This window comes from Andrena cerasifolii, chromosome 3 (genome assembly GCF_050908995.1).
Source record: "Andrena cerasifolii isolate SP2316 chromosome 3, iyAndCera1_principal, whole genome shotgun sequence".
Taxonomy (NCBI): domain Eukaryota; kingdom Metazoa; phylum Arthropoda; class Insecta; order Hymenoptera; family Andrenidae; genus Andrena; species Andrena cerasifolii.
The window spans coordinates 7,114,034-7,127,525 of record NC_135120.1 but is presented as its reverse complement, the minus strand read 5'-3'; the positions used below and the strand labels follow the sequence as shown (position 1 = coordinate 7,127,525).

The following is a 13,492-nucleotide window of genomic DNA, read 5'->3' as shown; positions in this document are numbered from 1 at the left end:
TGATAATAACATTTTATTTACTATTAACAGTGCCATTTACTATTTACTCGTGAATCACGTGCAAACTTGATAAGAAGTCTTGATTTGTTAATCGAACTCTGAATGATAAGCATTCACGATCTTTGCCAGTTGCATCATTCTGAACGTCACCACATATACGCATATATTACTCGTCATTACTTTCGTTTTTTTGTCCATAATTACTGAGCTGTGAAGCTGGTCAATTACTACAGTTTACCTAAATTACTTTACTAAATTACCTATGGAGAAATATTTGTTTAATTACGAGATTTAAAATTTCTGTGACGGTGGTGGCAAAACAAGAAAAAAATATTCTGAAGTGCAAATAACAAACATAACCTTTATAAAGGCACGTGAGTTTCATGCATTTTGATTTTTGACACTTGACACTAAAAACATATCGGCATTCTATAAAATATATTCATATTAGAGATGATATCAAGATTTATAAATAAACAAGCCTACAGTATTAAGTTGAATCTAAGGTGATTTATATAAAATCAACTTATATTTAAACATAAAACTTTAGAATTTAATAATTTATTTTAATATTTGGCTTTTTCTTTAAATAAATGAATGTTCTGAATAGTAACATACCAATTTGTAAAAAATATACAGAAATATTTTGTGCTGTTAACTAACAATGGCAACCCTGTTAGCGGCAATTTAATCAGAATTTAGTTTATGATCGAATTCTGTTAAAATAAAATTCGAAATTTTGTTAAAATAAAATTCGAAATTATGTTAAAATAAAATACGAAATTTTGTTAAAATAAAATTCAAAATTTTGTTTACTTGTGTAACTTTTATATATGTTTTTATTATTATATTATAGTATTTTATCGCAATTTGCAAATCAGTTTTACGAATTTTTATAATAAATATAATTACCAAATAATTTTATATGCAATATGGTTTACATTTCGTTAATTGTATTTGCACTCTTACAACAAAATTTGTCTTCCAGCATGGCAGCAATAAATTTTAAAACCCTCAGTGATGATAATGTTAATGAATTTTTAAATTCTTTTGATACTGTACTCAGTGATTGCGATGGTAAGTTTTAAATAAGTAATATATCCAGCGAATATTATAAAATCCAAGATAATATTAATTTCATGCTTTAGGTGTACTTTGGATGAGTACGAATCCTCTGCCATACGCGGCAGAAGTTGTAAATTATTTCCGCTCTCTTGGTAAAAAGTTTTTCTACGTAACTAATAACAGTACAAAAACCAGAGAAGAATTTGTACAGAAGTGTGAAATTTTAAATTTCAAAGCGTCTACGGAAGATGTTGTGTGTACTGCAAATTTGTCTGCTAGCTATTTGCAGGATTTAGGTTTCAACAAGAAAGCTTACATCATAGGACCTGAAGGTAAGATTTGTATTTTCATTACACTACTAACAAGGGAACATCCCGAACCCGGAAATTCAAAAATTCTGAACCTTTGTGAATATACAGAGAATTTCCTCCTGATTACGACGTAATTTTTGTTTACTGCCCAAATTCTTTCTAATGGGGTGTAATTGACCCCTAAAAATTCGGCTATTTTCCAATATTGTGTAATAACTCGAGAACTGCAAAATATTTTTTTACCAAATTATAGATCTAATTAAAAGAAGTAACTTTTGTCTTGAAACTTTTTTTCTATCTGTTATAGTTCGCGAGTTATAACACAAAATCGTAAAATAGCCGAATTTTCAGGGGTTAATTTCACCCCCTTCGAGTGAATTTCGGCAGTAAATAAAAATTGCGTTGTAATCAGGAGGAAATCCCCTACATATTGACAAAGTTTCAGAATTGTTTGAATTTTCGGGTTTGGGCTCTTCCCTTGTAAGTATACATTTCAGCATACTGTAAATATAATTTTTGCTGTAGCTATCGGAAAAGAATTATCAAAAGTTGGTATTTCGCATACTGGTGTCGGACCGGATCCTATTACTCCGGATGTTCCGTTCACTACGTTTACAAAAGATCCTGAAGTAGGCGCAGTTATAGTTGGTTTCGATCAGCATTTCAGTTACCCCAAGATGGTAAAGGCAGCTTCGTATTTAAACGATTCTAACATACATTTCATTGGAACAAATAAGGATGAAAGATTTCCTGCTGATAGCGATAATATTGTCATACCTGGTATTTATAATTTAAAATACTTGATTATTATTCGCATATAATTTAAATTCTAAAAGAGACGCTCTTTTTGTAGGTACTGGAAGTTTAGTACGTTGTATAGAAAGCTGTGCAGAAAGAAAAGCTGTGGTAGTAGGCAAACCGGAGCGCTATATAGCAGAAGTATTGAGAAAACGATTTAAAGTCATTCCTGAGCGTACATTAATGATCGGAGACCGGTGTAACACGGATATATTATTAGGAACTCGTTGCGGGTTTAAGACTCTGTTAGTCTTAACAGGAGTCACTAGTTTGCAAGATGTCAGTAGGTGGGAACAGTCAGAGTGCTCGGAAGAGAAGGACCTTATTCCTGATTATTATATTGACGCGATTGGTGATCTCTTACCTTATTTACAAAAATTTAAGAATGAATGTAAAACGCCTTGAGCATAGGATACAATAATGTTTTCCATGAAAACATGCACTGACTTCGCAATGTTACGAAAATAATACAATTCGAAATACCTGTTGTTGTATTTATTAAAAAGAATGATTAATTTATTACAAGGATGTTGTTTATTACACTATAGCTGTATTTATTTATACCAGTAGTGAACCTAATATTATCTCCCTGTCATTTAAGAAGGAACCAGCCGACCGACGAGTTTAGACCGGTTCTGCGCAGGTTGACGCTCATTGGTGCCGGGAGAAGGCACTATTGGCTGTACCCCCACCAACGCTTTTTCGAAGCCAATGAGCTCATTCTACATGCGCGAAACGGATTCCTTCTTAAATGACAGGGAGAATAGACTAAAGTGACCAGACGTCCCGCATTTCAGCCCTTTGTCCCGCATTGAAAAGTGTACCGCAAACTGTAACATGTAACCTCTTACATTTTCGCAGTGGCATAAAGTTACTGTTTTTTCTACTTTTTTTTATTCGAAAGAGGGCGATGTCCCGGGGTCCCATATAGTGATGCTCTAGGGAGTAATCGGTATAACCTCAGCCATCTTAGAGCAAAACCGGAAATAAACATATCTATCTCTTTCTATCAGTATTTCTGTCTCTTTCTTTTTTACAGTTTCTTTCTCTGTCTACTTCCGCTTTTGCTCCAAAATCGCGGCAACCAATCAGCGACGATACACGTTGTTCCGCTCACTCCATAGAGGATCACTAGTCCCATCATTGGAGTCGACTCCCTCCGAACTCTGCAGTGATCCATGGCATGGGAATATAGGGACGAAGAAATAGTTGCGACTTTAGGCGAGGGGAGTGATACGTATTTGAGGGGGGGAGGGGAGCATTTACATCTGCCTGGATTTGATTGGTTGCATTCTACGCATGCTCCGTACTGCTTATTATGAAAAAGTGTTTGCTACAGACTAGTACATACAGACGTCTAATTGAAAGTATATACTAACGAATTATATTGACGAATGTAAATTGTAAAAATAATGAAAATTGAACACGAATATGCATCTATAATTATTAAAATATACGATATAATCATAAAATATACATTACACATCACTGCGCTTGCACGACGCAGCAGCCAATAGAGAGAAGGCGTATATTACCGCAAGGATATCAAGCCCGCAACTATTCCTCCGTCCCTATATTCCTATGTCCGTGGTCCCATCCTACAGTGCATCAACATTGGCCCAATATTTTGCCAGTTCTGTTTAATAATAAAGAGTATTGTCACCTTATTATTATTATTTTATATACGTACGCGCATATCTCCTCAGCATGTTGTGTCAATTTATATAAAACTAAAAAGTTAAAAATGACAAAAAATGACAAAAAATTAAAACCGACTTCAAAAAAATAAAAATGCTCTAAAAAGTAAAAAATATTTTTTTCCCTTATTTAATCTACGGCCGGTATTCTCAGTCGCTATTTATTCTTAAGCAAATGCTTAAGCATTCGGCATCCTTTACTAGCTACTAGGTTAGTAGAGGATGCCGCATGCTTAAGAATTTGCTTAAGAATAAGTAGCGACTGAGAATACCGCCTTATGAATACCGGCCTACGACTCTCATATTTTTTAAGTCGGCGCCTCATCATTTGCACTGTGTAAATCTGGCACCGACTTAAAAAAAATTAGGAGTCGTAAATTAAAAATGGTGAAAAAATTATTTTTTACTTTTTAGTGTATTTTTTAATAAACGTTTCATTTGAGCGAAACAAGCAACTTACGTCTATATTGATCATATCGTTTGTTTTACGTAAAGTATGTTCTGAGAATTCGGTGGTAAATTGAAACAGGAAGTGAAGCTTATCACGAGTGATAAGCATGTCTCGTTTCTACCACCGTAGTGAGGTAGTGCGATTACCACCAATTATTTGCGCAAGTGTAGATAGTTGTGAATGAAGTAGGTTCAATTTATGTATATCCGTGTATTATGTAACTAAGCCACCAAGGTCATGTTGCTAGTGCGTGGCTATTAGCCAGAGGCTTGTTCCGTTCAAGATTATCTTTTCAGTTGTGCAGTAGTTTATTGATGCAGAGCATACTCTGTGAGCAAAGCACAAGTTAACTTCATTTTCATTTAAAACTTCGCGTCTGTCTACTAGATACTAACAAAATGGCAACAAGGCATATAACAACACTTTCGAAAGAGGAATTTAAGAATTTCATAGAGTCAATTGATGTAATTTTATCAGATTGTGATGGTGAGTAATTATTCGGTGCCGCGAATGAAAAATTACATCGTTCTATTATGTTGTCTTTCTAATTCACACTTACTTTTAAAGTGCGAAGTAAATAAAAATATAAAAGTTAATAGACAAATAGTGTTATGTATAATGTTGTAAATGGTGTTTTAATCTCAGTAAACCTTAGGCGTTCTATGGAGGGAAACGGAGGTGATACAGAACTCACCTGAAACAGTGAATAAATTTAAACAATTGGGTAAACAGTTTTTCTACATAACAAATAACAACACAAAAACCAGATCCGAGTTTGTAGCAAAATGTGAACATCTTAAATACAATGCGACAATGGTAAAAAAAATTCGTGTTTTAATCTTCTTAGTTACGAAATATATTTGCTATTCAAAATATTTTCTTCTGCATTTCAGGAGGAGATAGTATGCACATCATTTCTAGCTGCTGTGTATCTAAAAGAGAAAAAATTTGATAAGAAGGCTTACGTAATTGGTAGCGAGGGTATTCTCAAAGAACTCGAAGCAGAAGGTATCAAACACTGTGGCATTGGCGTGAGTTTTTTTTATATAAACGTTATGTAATTAATTATCAAGTTCTAGCGCAAATTGTATAATATTCGTATCTTGTTATTACAGCCTGATATAATGGATGGGGATGAACTGGAGCTAGTAAAAAATTTTAAGCGAGATCCAGAAATTGGAGCAGTCGTTGTAGGCTTCGATAAGTATTTCAGCTTTCCGAAGCTTGTGAAAGCTGCTACTTACTTGCAAGATCCAAGTATTCACTTCGTGGGGACAAATTGTGACACGGAAAGACCCTCGCCAAATAATAATACATTCCCAGGTTGACAAATCTTAATATTTAATGCAGAAAGCTTCTAATATGTTTGTGTGTTTGTCTGTCGCCTAAAAACTTTCGACCGATAAACTCTGGGATCACAAAATGTGCCTCAGCTCATTATGCTCGACTAACACAGATGAACGTGACTATTTAAAAAAATAACTAAAAAAAATTTTTTTTTTATAAAATCAGAATTTAAATTTCGGGCGAAGCCGAGTATTAAAGCTAGTGTTTCTATAAATTGATTTGCTGTAAATTTGTTTGCATGAATTGTACTGAAATTATTTATACATATTTTATAATACAGGAACTGGTTGCTTCGTAAGAACTATAGAGGCAGCATCTAATAGATCAGCAGTAATGGTCGGAAAACCAGAATCCTTTCTGAGTGAATACATAATCAAGAAATATGGATTGAATCCTGAAAGGACACTTATGATAGGTGACAAGTACGTATCGTCAGGGCCGGCTTTAAGGGGGGGCAGGCAGGGCGACCGCCCGGGGCGCTAAATCTGTAGGTGCGCCGCTGTATGCGGTTATTCATTTATATCCGTTCTGCTAATTGATTTTCGTGCCCTTGGAGGGGCGCCATGATAATCTTGCCCGGGGTGCCAAGTATGCTAAAGCCGCCCCTGCGTGTTGTGCATTATAGTAAAAAAATTACTATAGTAATTTATCGTGGTTTTAAAAACATAATTGTTTTATTTTAGTTGTACCACTGATATTCTTCTTGGAAAACGTTGTGGATTTAAAACTCTTCTCGTTTTAACGGGCATTACATCTCAAAGCGATGTGGACGCTATGAACGCATCTACTGCGGATTCTAAAGGTTCTATAATTCCAGATTATTACGCAGATGAGCTGGGTGACGTACTGAAAATGATCGCATCATCCTGATGATTTTGGGAACCCCAAAAGTTTTAGAGCACAATTTACTAATAAATATTATTTATCTAATCTAAGTAGATGAATCCTATGAATTGTGTAGGAACGCGATATACTTTGTGGGTTTGTTTGTTACCATGTATTTTTCTACTCTCGGGTTAGTTATGTTATTTAAAACTTATCTCGTTACTTGGAATGTTTATTTGATATTGTTTATTTATTATTAAACATCTATTCTTACACAAATTTCCTTTATTACGTTATTAATTAATTGCGTCACAGTATTATGTAAAAAGTGTCTTCCTGTTAACTAAAATAGATATATGAATAAGCGTGGAAACATTAAATATCTAATCTATCATTTTAGAAACGAGATGGTACAGTACAAATATGTAAAGATTTTTGGACATTATTTTTCTGCTTCTTAATTACTATTTTTATAATTGTATTTAAAGATTTTGAGCATTTGCCAAAGAATAGCATTGTATTGGAATCTCTGGTCAGCAACAGAATGATCATTTTATAGATAACTTATAAGCTTAAGTGTGTTGTGTTCTATTTATGTAATATTCACGTGCATTATATGTATATGTAGTGAATGATAATTACATAAACCACAATGTAAATTTATGTGTAACTTAGTATTGAGAAGTATAATTGATGTAATTATTTAGTGACACATGTATGTTATAAATAAATGCTAAAAAAAAAGTAAATCTCCAGGTGTTGAATTTTTTAAATAAATATATTATTCCTTAATAAATCATTTCGAAACTAATTGAAGTTTCAGATAGCAGGAGACGATAAAATACATTTTCTTTCTTAGAGCCGTTTTACCTTATAATGCCATATAATAAAATCATAGGCTTTTGAGTATTAAGTTTTCAAGCGCCTAGTGACGGACAATCCGTCGCTCATCTGGTGTCTAAATTAAAATGTAATGCTAAAAATTTCTCGTCTGTGGTCTATGTATAATTTTTTATTGAAACTTTCGTTCCAGTGGCTGATTTAAGAAAAAAGGCACAGGTGGCAAACGTTCTGAGGGGCCCATTTTTCGGGAAAAATCAAGAAGTAGTTTACTAAAAACGGGCTAAGTAGTAAGTATAGTAGTTTGAAAAAAAATGTAGTGTTTGACTACCTATACCTACTCATAATTTTTTTTTGCAAATGGGGCCCTGGGGGGCCTTCTGCGCAGAGGCCCAGGTGGCAACTGCTCATTAGCCGCCCTGTTAAATCCGCCACTGTTTCGTACAGTGTGCCAAGAAAGAAGGGTGACTCAGAGTAGTGTGCATACGCCGTAGGTAGTAGAAAAGGTTTGTAATTTTGTTCAAGGGGGTACAGAAGTCAGGAAATCGGAAATCTTCTTTTCCCATAATCTGGAATATAATATCCCTACTTAGTAGCATTTATTGTTGGCATTTTAATTGGCTAACTAATTCCCAACTTGGGGATACTGTGGGCCAACCAGAAGTGCTACCAGACATGCAAGCGGTTTCATACCTAAATTTGCATACATTATTATGCAAGTTACATCCCGTTGGCATAGGTGGGGCATTCGTTCAGTGGGGACTCCCCGCTGCGCATTGCGAAGTAAGTATTTTCATCTCTGTACGAAATTGCTACACTGTTAAGAATGTGAAATTACTAAAAGTGAACTCAACGCCACGATATATGAAGAGCCATTTGGTATGCATTAAATAGAATGCTCCGCCACGAGGGACTCGCAACTGGTTTTTTGCGAATCGCTCTTTTCAAAACGGTGCTCACGATAATTGTAAAACGCCTTAAGTAACTGATCAATTTCAAAGCTACAGATATTGTATATAATATTTCGCAGCGTGTCACTGGTGATTTCTTAAATTTTTTGTCCCGTGCAATAGTTACTGAAGAAAGAGATAATCACAACGACGCACTTATCAATACTACTGCGAGTAAGCTGCTATCTATGCGTCATTGTTTTCTGACGGCGACTGTATGCGACCCTACTGACCAGAGTTGCGAGGCGGTTTAATACGCCGTACTGGCATATATGACGTCACTTGGCTTGGATTGGCTTAGCGTTGGTATGACGTCACGGCGTCACCAACCAAATATAAGTGTTCCCTTTCTCCTACTACTACTATGACGTCATATAGGTCGGCACACCGCCATTTATTCAGTACGTCTGGCAACCCTGCTGCTGACGTACGCAACGCGACCTGCTGATCGCCGAATTGTCGTTCTTCAGGCGTTCCTGCCTCGGATGTTCGAAGATTAATAACTAAAAAACGAAGTCTCCACCGCAATTTCGTTATTCTTGATTTTCTTCTGATTTTGTCACGTAGAATCACCCGTTTCATTTTCTACTATCTGTTGCCGAACACTTTGTATGAAAATTTCTGGGCAGACAGTAGTCATGATATACAGAAATGTCCCATCTCGAGTAGGGTTAGGAGTATGCGAAGAAAACAATGTTTAATTGCTTCATACGTGTTTGAATATTCCCCAAATATCGCAGTATTCGAATTAGAAGATAAAACTGAGTAACTTTTGTCTAAAACATTTTTCAATTAGATAAATACCCACTTTGAGATTACTTACAATTTTATTAGAGAAAGCGTATTTCGGTTGGCGAACTTCGAAGGAGTTCTTCACTTCTTTTCGCAGTAATTACCAGGAACACAGAAAAACTTTCTCAATATTTTTTTATATGCGTAAACAAAGTTTTACTTTTGGAATGTTCCCTTGTAAGTATGAAACTTGTCGAATGTAATACTGTAATATTTGCAAATTCGGATTATATGTAATTTTTAATTATGTGTACATGGCTCTATTTCGAACTGCATATTTAAATACTAGAATCTTCGAATTTTATTTGATGTCTATGCAGAAAAAATGCCGCTTCACGGTCAGCGTGACATCTTTTTTACCATCGCCAGATCTGAAAAATAAAATGATGTTCTTGTAAAGTAATGTTGCCTTTATGGCCTGACGGTCAAATTTAAAAAATAAAAAAAAATAAACAATTTACGGCACATTAAAGTTGAATGAATATTTTCCGCGCAAAATTTTGCTGTGAATTGTGCATACAAAATTAATTAAACAAAATATAAAAAAAAAAATGGTCGTCAGACTATAATGGCAACATTATTTTATTTTTTACATCCATCGTTGTTTAAAACAGACATCATGCTGACCGTGAAACGGCACTTTTTCTGCAGTGATCTAAAGAACATAAAAAATCATAAATAATTTAATACAAAGACTATTGTAAATATTTTTTTTCGTGCACTTTAATGAATCATGTGTAACAAATATTTTGTTTTATTTATTTTAATAAAATCCTTCAAAATATTTTTAAAATCAATTATTTTCCCTGCGGCTAAACGTATGTAACCCCTTAATTAAGGTATAAGCAAGATACTGCAATATCGCAATGAATATATAAGGTGCGATCCGGCGGTGCGAAACTCGCTGAGCCACGCGCCGTGGGATCGCACCTTTACGGAGGCTTACTGTCAAGTAAATACTGTGTTAGGGGGCGTTCGAGTGTTGCCGGAACGTGTTGGAACGCCTCGCGACTGGTCGATTATAATAAATTCGAAGACAAATAGGGCACCTGTTGCTCTGTAGGAGGAAAGGTGTGCGGGAATTCGTTGAGCGGTAAATGTTAAATGGATTGCACATCAGTGTGCCACGATGCATCATCTGGGGCGTATTTCGAGGCGAATGCTATATGCACGTGATGAAATACATATATGTACATACTCACTCCGATGGAATGAAAGGAAATGTGTCATCGAGATGTTTTTGGACTCAGATATATATTATAGGATACATTTCAACGTCTACAATATTAGGAATGGAAACCGGAGAGAACGTCTCTGAGACAATGAAATTTTTTTTTTTACTATTTTTCTTCATAGGAAAAAAATAACTCTGCATTTTAAATACATTAGGTATTTATTTAGATATTGTAAGACTGAAAGGGTTCATTATATTGAAACACACAATGAAAAGTGTAATCAATATATGTTAGCATGTTTAAAACGTATTAAAATGTAAAATTGTAACTATAGTTATAAAGATGCAAACAGACAATTTTGTAATTTTTCGACTGATTAAAAAAATTTCAATCTGTAACTTTTGTAGCACAAAGTACCTAATTGATGCTGTTCCACTCTTTCCCCAGGGGCGGATCCAGAGGGAGGCGATAGGGGCGATCGCCCCCCCCCCCTCTGGAGTAAAAACAAAGATATTATGACATTGTGTATTATTCTGTATAAATAATTAATGTGAATTTAATTATTTAGGCTATAGTATCGGATAGAGATATTAAAATATAAATTACAAGCAAATTTTATATCTTGTAAAAGAAGGTTAAAAAATGGACTTCTGTACTTTTACATATTTCGCCTCCTCCAAGAAACGCTCCTGAACCCGTCTCTGTCTTTCTCGCAATAATTAAACTATACAGGGGTGTTTAAAATTTTATTAATACTTGAAAATTTTCAGGTATAAATAGTTATATAATTTTGACATGCAAAATGATGGTGTGCTTACTTTTCTTTTAAACGTGATGTGGTATAAAAGAACTTCTTTTTATTTATATCTTTTTCAAAGGAACTTATGTTACGTAATACACACTACTTAGACATCGTAAGGAGAAAAAATTCAAGCACTGTAGAAGCCAATGAGTGTAACTTTCCAACCTTCCCTGGAAATGAGTTACATAGTTCTAGGCTGGTGTTCATAGTCGCTACTGATTCTTAAGCAAATGCTTAAGCATGCGGCATCCTCTACTAACCTAGTAGCTAATAAAGGATGCCGAATGCTTAAGCATTTGCTTAAGAATAAGTAGCGACTATGAATACCGGCCTTAAAGCGTTTTTATTGTTAAAACTTTCAGTCGATGAATCAATTAAGTCACTAGTTTCATACGTAAGCAATAGATGGCGGTACTTGCACTGACCATGGAATTACTACTTAGGTAAAATTATTCCAAGGACAATCATTGTAAATCTCGGTTTTAATGCTACTGGGATTTACACTGATTAGCTTCTGAACCCTCCATACATACAATATATTTGTATATTATAGCATTCCTTTCATTTCTCCTTCAAACAGCGAATATTGTTAATTATTGTTAGGCTTAATATGTATGTTCTGTAACAGTTTCATTTTTTCAACGGGCATGCTACTAATGCAAGTACACAACGGCGAAATTGTAACTGTAACGAGGCGAAATCAGAAATTACTACAAATTTACCGGCGTCTTTCGATGCCTTTCATTGTACAATTTAGATACGAACATTGTGCTCTAGCGATAAAAATTCTAAAATGTTGAATCTCCTTCGAAATAAAAACAGCAATAAATAGAAAATGGTATATATTTTTATTAAAGCATTACGTTACATGCAACAGTTCCACCGCGGCAATCGGCCGTAGAAAAAAAGGACAGCGAGTGAGAAAGAGTGAGCGCGAATGAGATAGAATGAACGACAGTCGAATATGAAAATGACTCAATATGATCCAAATCACCTCGTGTTTGGTCTTATTTTCATCAGAAAACCCTCATTAATATGTTAAAAATATTTTCACCACAATAAAATGAAAAACTTAAACATTTAATTTGTCATTAAGGCTGTGGTCTTTAAATGCCAGACCGCGCCGGCACGCACGCTCGTGTCTTATCTCAGGGTAGGCTTGTTTTATCTCCCATCGCATTTCACGCTTGACTGGTTCCGAGGGAGTTCCCCCCAATTGGTGGGGCGAGGCGACGATCGTACACGAATATTTCTGGCGAACATATAACGACTATTTACTGCAGTCTTTGCTTAAATTAATACAGAGAGGGCTAGTAAAGCTGTTCTGGAGATATAAGTAACTTCATTTCAATAATGTACAGTGCGAGTAGTATTCGACACCACGATCTTTAACATTTCGCTGTAAAGTCCATTTGGAAGTCTCCAGCCTACAGGACATTTTATTTAATACAGAAAGTCTCGAGCAAGCTGGACATACTTTTTCAAATTTTTTAAAACCGTGACCTTGAAGCAATATTTGGAAAACAGGGACTTGTTTATAATTTTTACGTTGCAAAATTGACTTTTCGTACCGGAAGTACATTTTCCGGGAAGACCAATCTTTTCTGATTAAACTGGGAAAATAACCAGTGTCGTGTGATGTATATTTTCGAGAAAAAAAATCATTTACAGACCCCAGTTTCGCAAAAATGAGGGAAAATTACAAACTTTATCGGTACGTATTTCTTAAAAAAATTGAAAACCAGCAAAATTATGACTTAAATATTGCCTAACTTCATGTACACTGCATTCCAGATAAGAGCATACCGACGCCGCTACCGGTTTGCGACCGATCTGTGCAGCTCCCTCTATTACCCACGGTTTGAACCGCACGCGATTGGTCGTGGTGGTTTCCAAGGAACAACTGGTACATCCCAAACGCGGTTAACAGAGAGACTAGAGGGCCGTGCGACGGTGTAAAACATAGGCAGTTAAGTAGGGAGTCGAGCATGGCAACTCTAATGTGGAATGCAGTGTACACTCCATCATATTTCAGTTTCATAAAAAACTTACATATCTATCGACTGCGAATAGTGATCGATTTAACGTGAAATGACCTGTGGAATGGCCCATAGAATAGATGAATGTCTTGCACAAATTTTTCTTTTCCGCTGTGGTCGAAAATGACCAAAAAATGAGATTATCGTTTGGAGTATATGAATATCATAACAAATGTTCTCACACATTTCATATTAGGGTAAATGTTCTTTAATATTCCATATACTTCAGATTAATTTCTATTAAGATCTCATTTACAGCAGCCCTCCTTATATCAATGAAAAACCTCTGGGATCTAGAACGTCTTTCATAATTTAGTATGTAAACGACCCATTTCCGTATCTTTCCGTAATAAAGTAAGGTCTGCTGACAAAATTGGTGTTCTTCTCTTTTCTGCCACTG

The 13,492-nt window shown here is 35.2% G+C and overlaps 3 protein-coding genes and 1 long non-coding RNA gene across 6 annotated transcripts in view; all 4 read left to right on the top strand.

The window, feature by feature from the left end:
* Window positions 1-3,511, top strand: part of Elp4 (Elongator complex protein 4) — a 315,058-nt gene extending 311,547 nt beyond the window's left edge. Inside the window, exon 6 of the mRNA XM_076808616.1 lies at window positions 3,434-3,511. Coding sequence (XP_076664731.1) covers window positions 3,434-3,496 — 63 coding nt within the window. The 3' untranslated portion in view covers window positions 3,497-3,511. The remainder of the gene's footprint in view (window positions 1-3,433) is intronic.
* LOC143367028 (glycerol-3-phosphate phosphatase-like) lies at window positions 98-2,712 on the top strand. Of its 3 annotated transcripts, none has more exons than XM_076808635.1 (5): window positions 98-370; window positions 989-1,077; window positions 1,149-1,397; window positions 1,902-2,156; window positions 2,230-2,712. In XM_076808635.1, the coding sequence occupies exons 2-5, from the start codon at window positions 990-992 to the stop codon at window positions 2,577-2,579; spliced, it is 942 nt and encodes a 313-aa protein (XP_076664750.1). In that variant the 5' UTR covers window positions 98-370; window position 989; the 3' UTR covers window positions 2,580-2,712. The 3 variants fall into 3 exon arrangements, with proteins under 3 accessions (XP_076664750.1, XP_076664749.1, XP_076664748.1); XM_076808634.1 differs by having other exon boundaries at window positions 101-374; XM_076808633.1 differs by lacking the exon at window positions 98-370 and adding an exon at window positions 383-506.
* A 1,043-nt stretch (window positions 3,512-4,554) lies between the features above and the next one.
* Window positions 4,555-7,243, top strand: LOC143367034 (glycerol-3-phosphate phosphatase-like). The gene is made up of 6 exons (XM_076808645.1): window positions 4,555-4,808; window positions 4,978-5,138; window positions 5,216-5,353; window positions 5,438-5,645; window positions 5,950-6,091; window positions 6,353-7,243. The coding sequence occupies exons 1-6, from the start codon at window positions 4,721-4,723 to the stop codon at window positions 6,537-6,539; spliced, it is 924 nt and encodes a 307-aa protein (XP_076664760.1). The 5' UTR covers window positions 4,555-4,720; the 3' UTR covers window positions 6,540-7,243.
* A 211-nt stretch (window positions 7,244-7,454) lies between these two features.
* LOC143367110 (uncharacterized) lies at window positions 7,455-9,628 on the top strand. The gene is made up of 2 exons (XR_013084973.1): window positions 7,455-7,526; window positions 7,782-9,628. It is a non-coding gene; the product is annotated as an uncharacterized LOC143367110 (long non-coding RNA).
* Window positions 9,629-13,492: the final 3,864 nt, after the last annotated feature.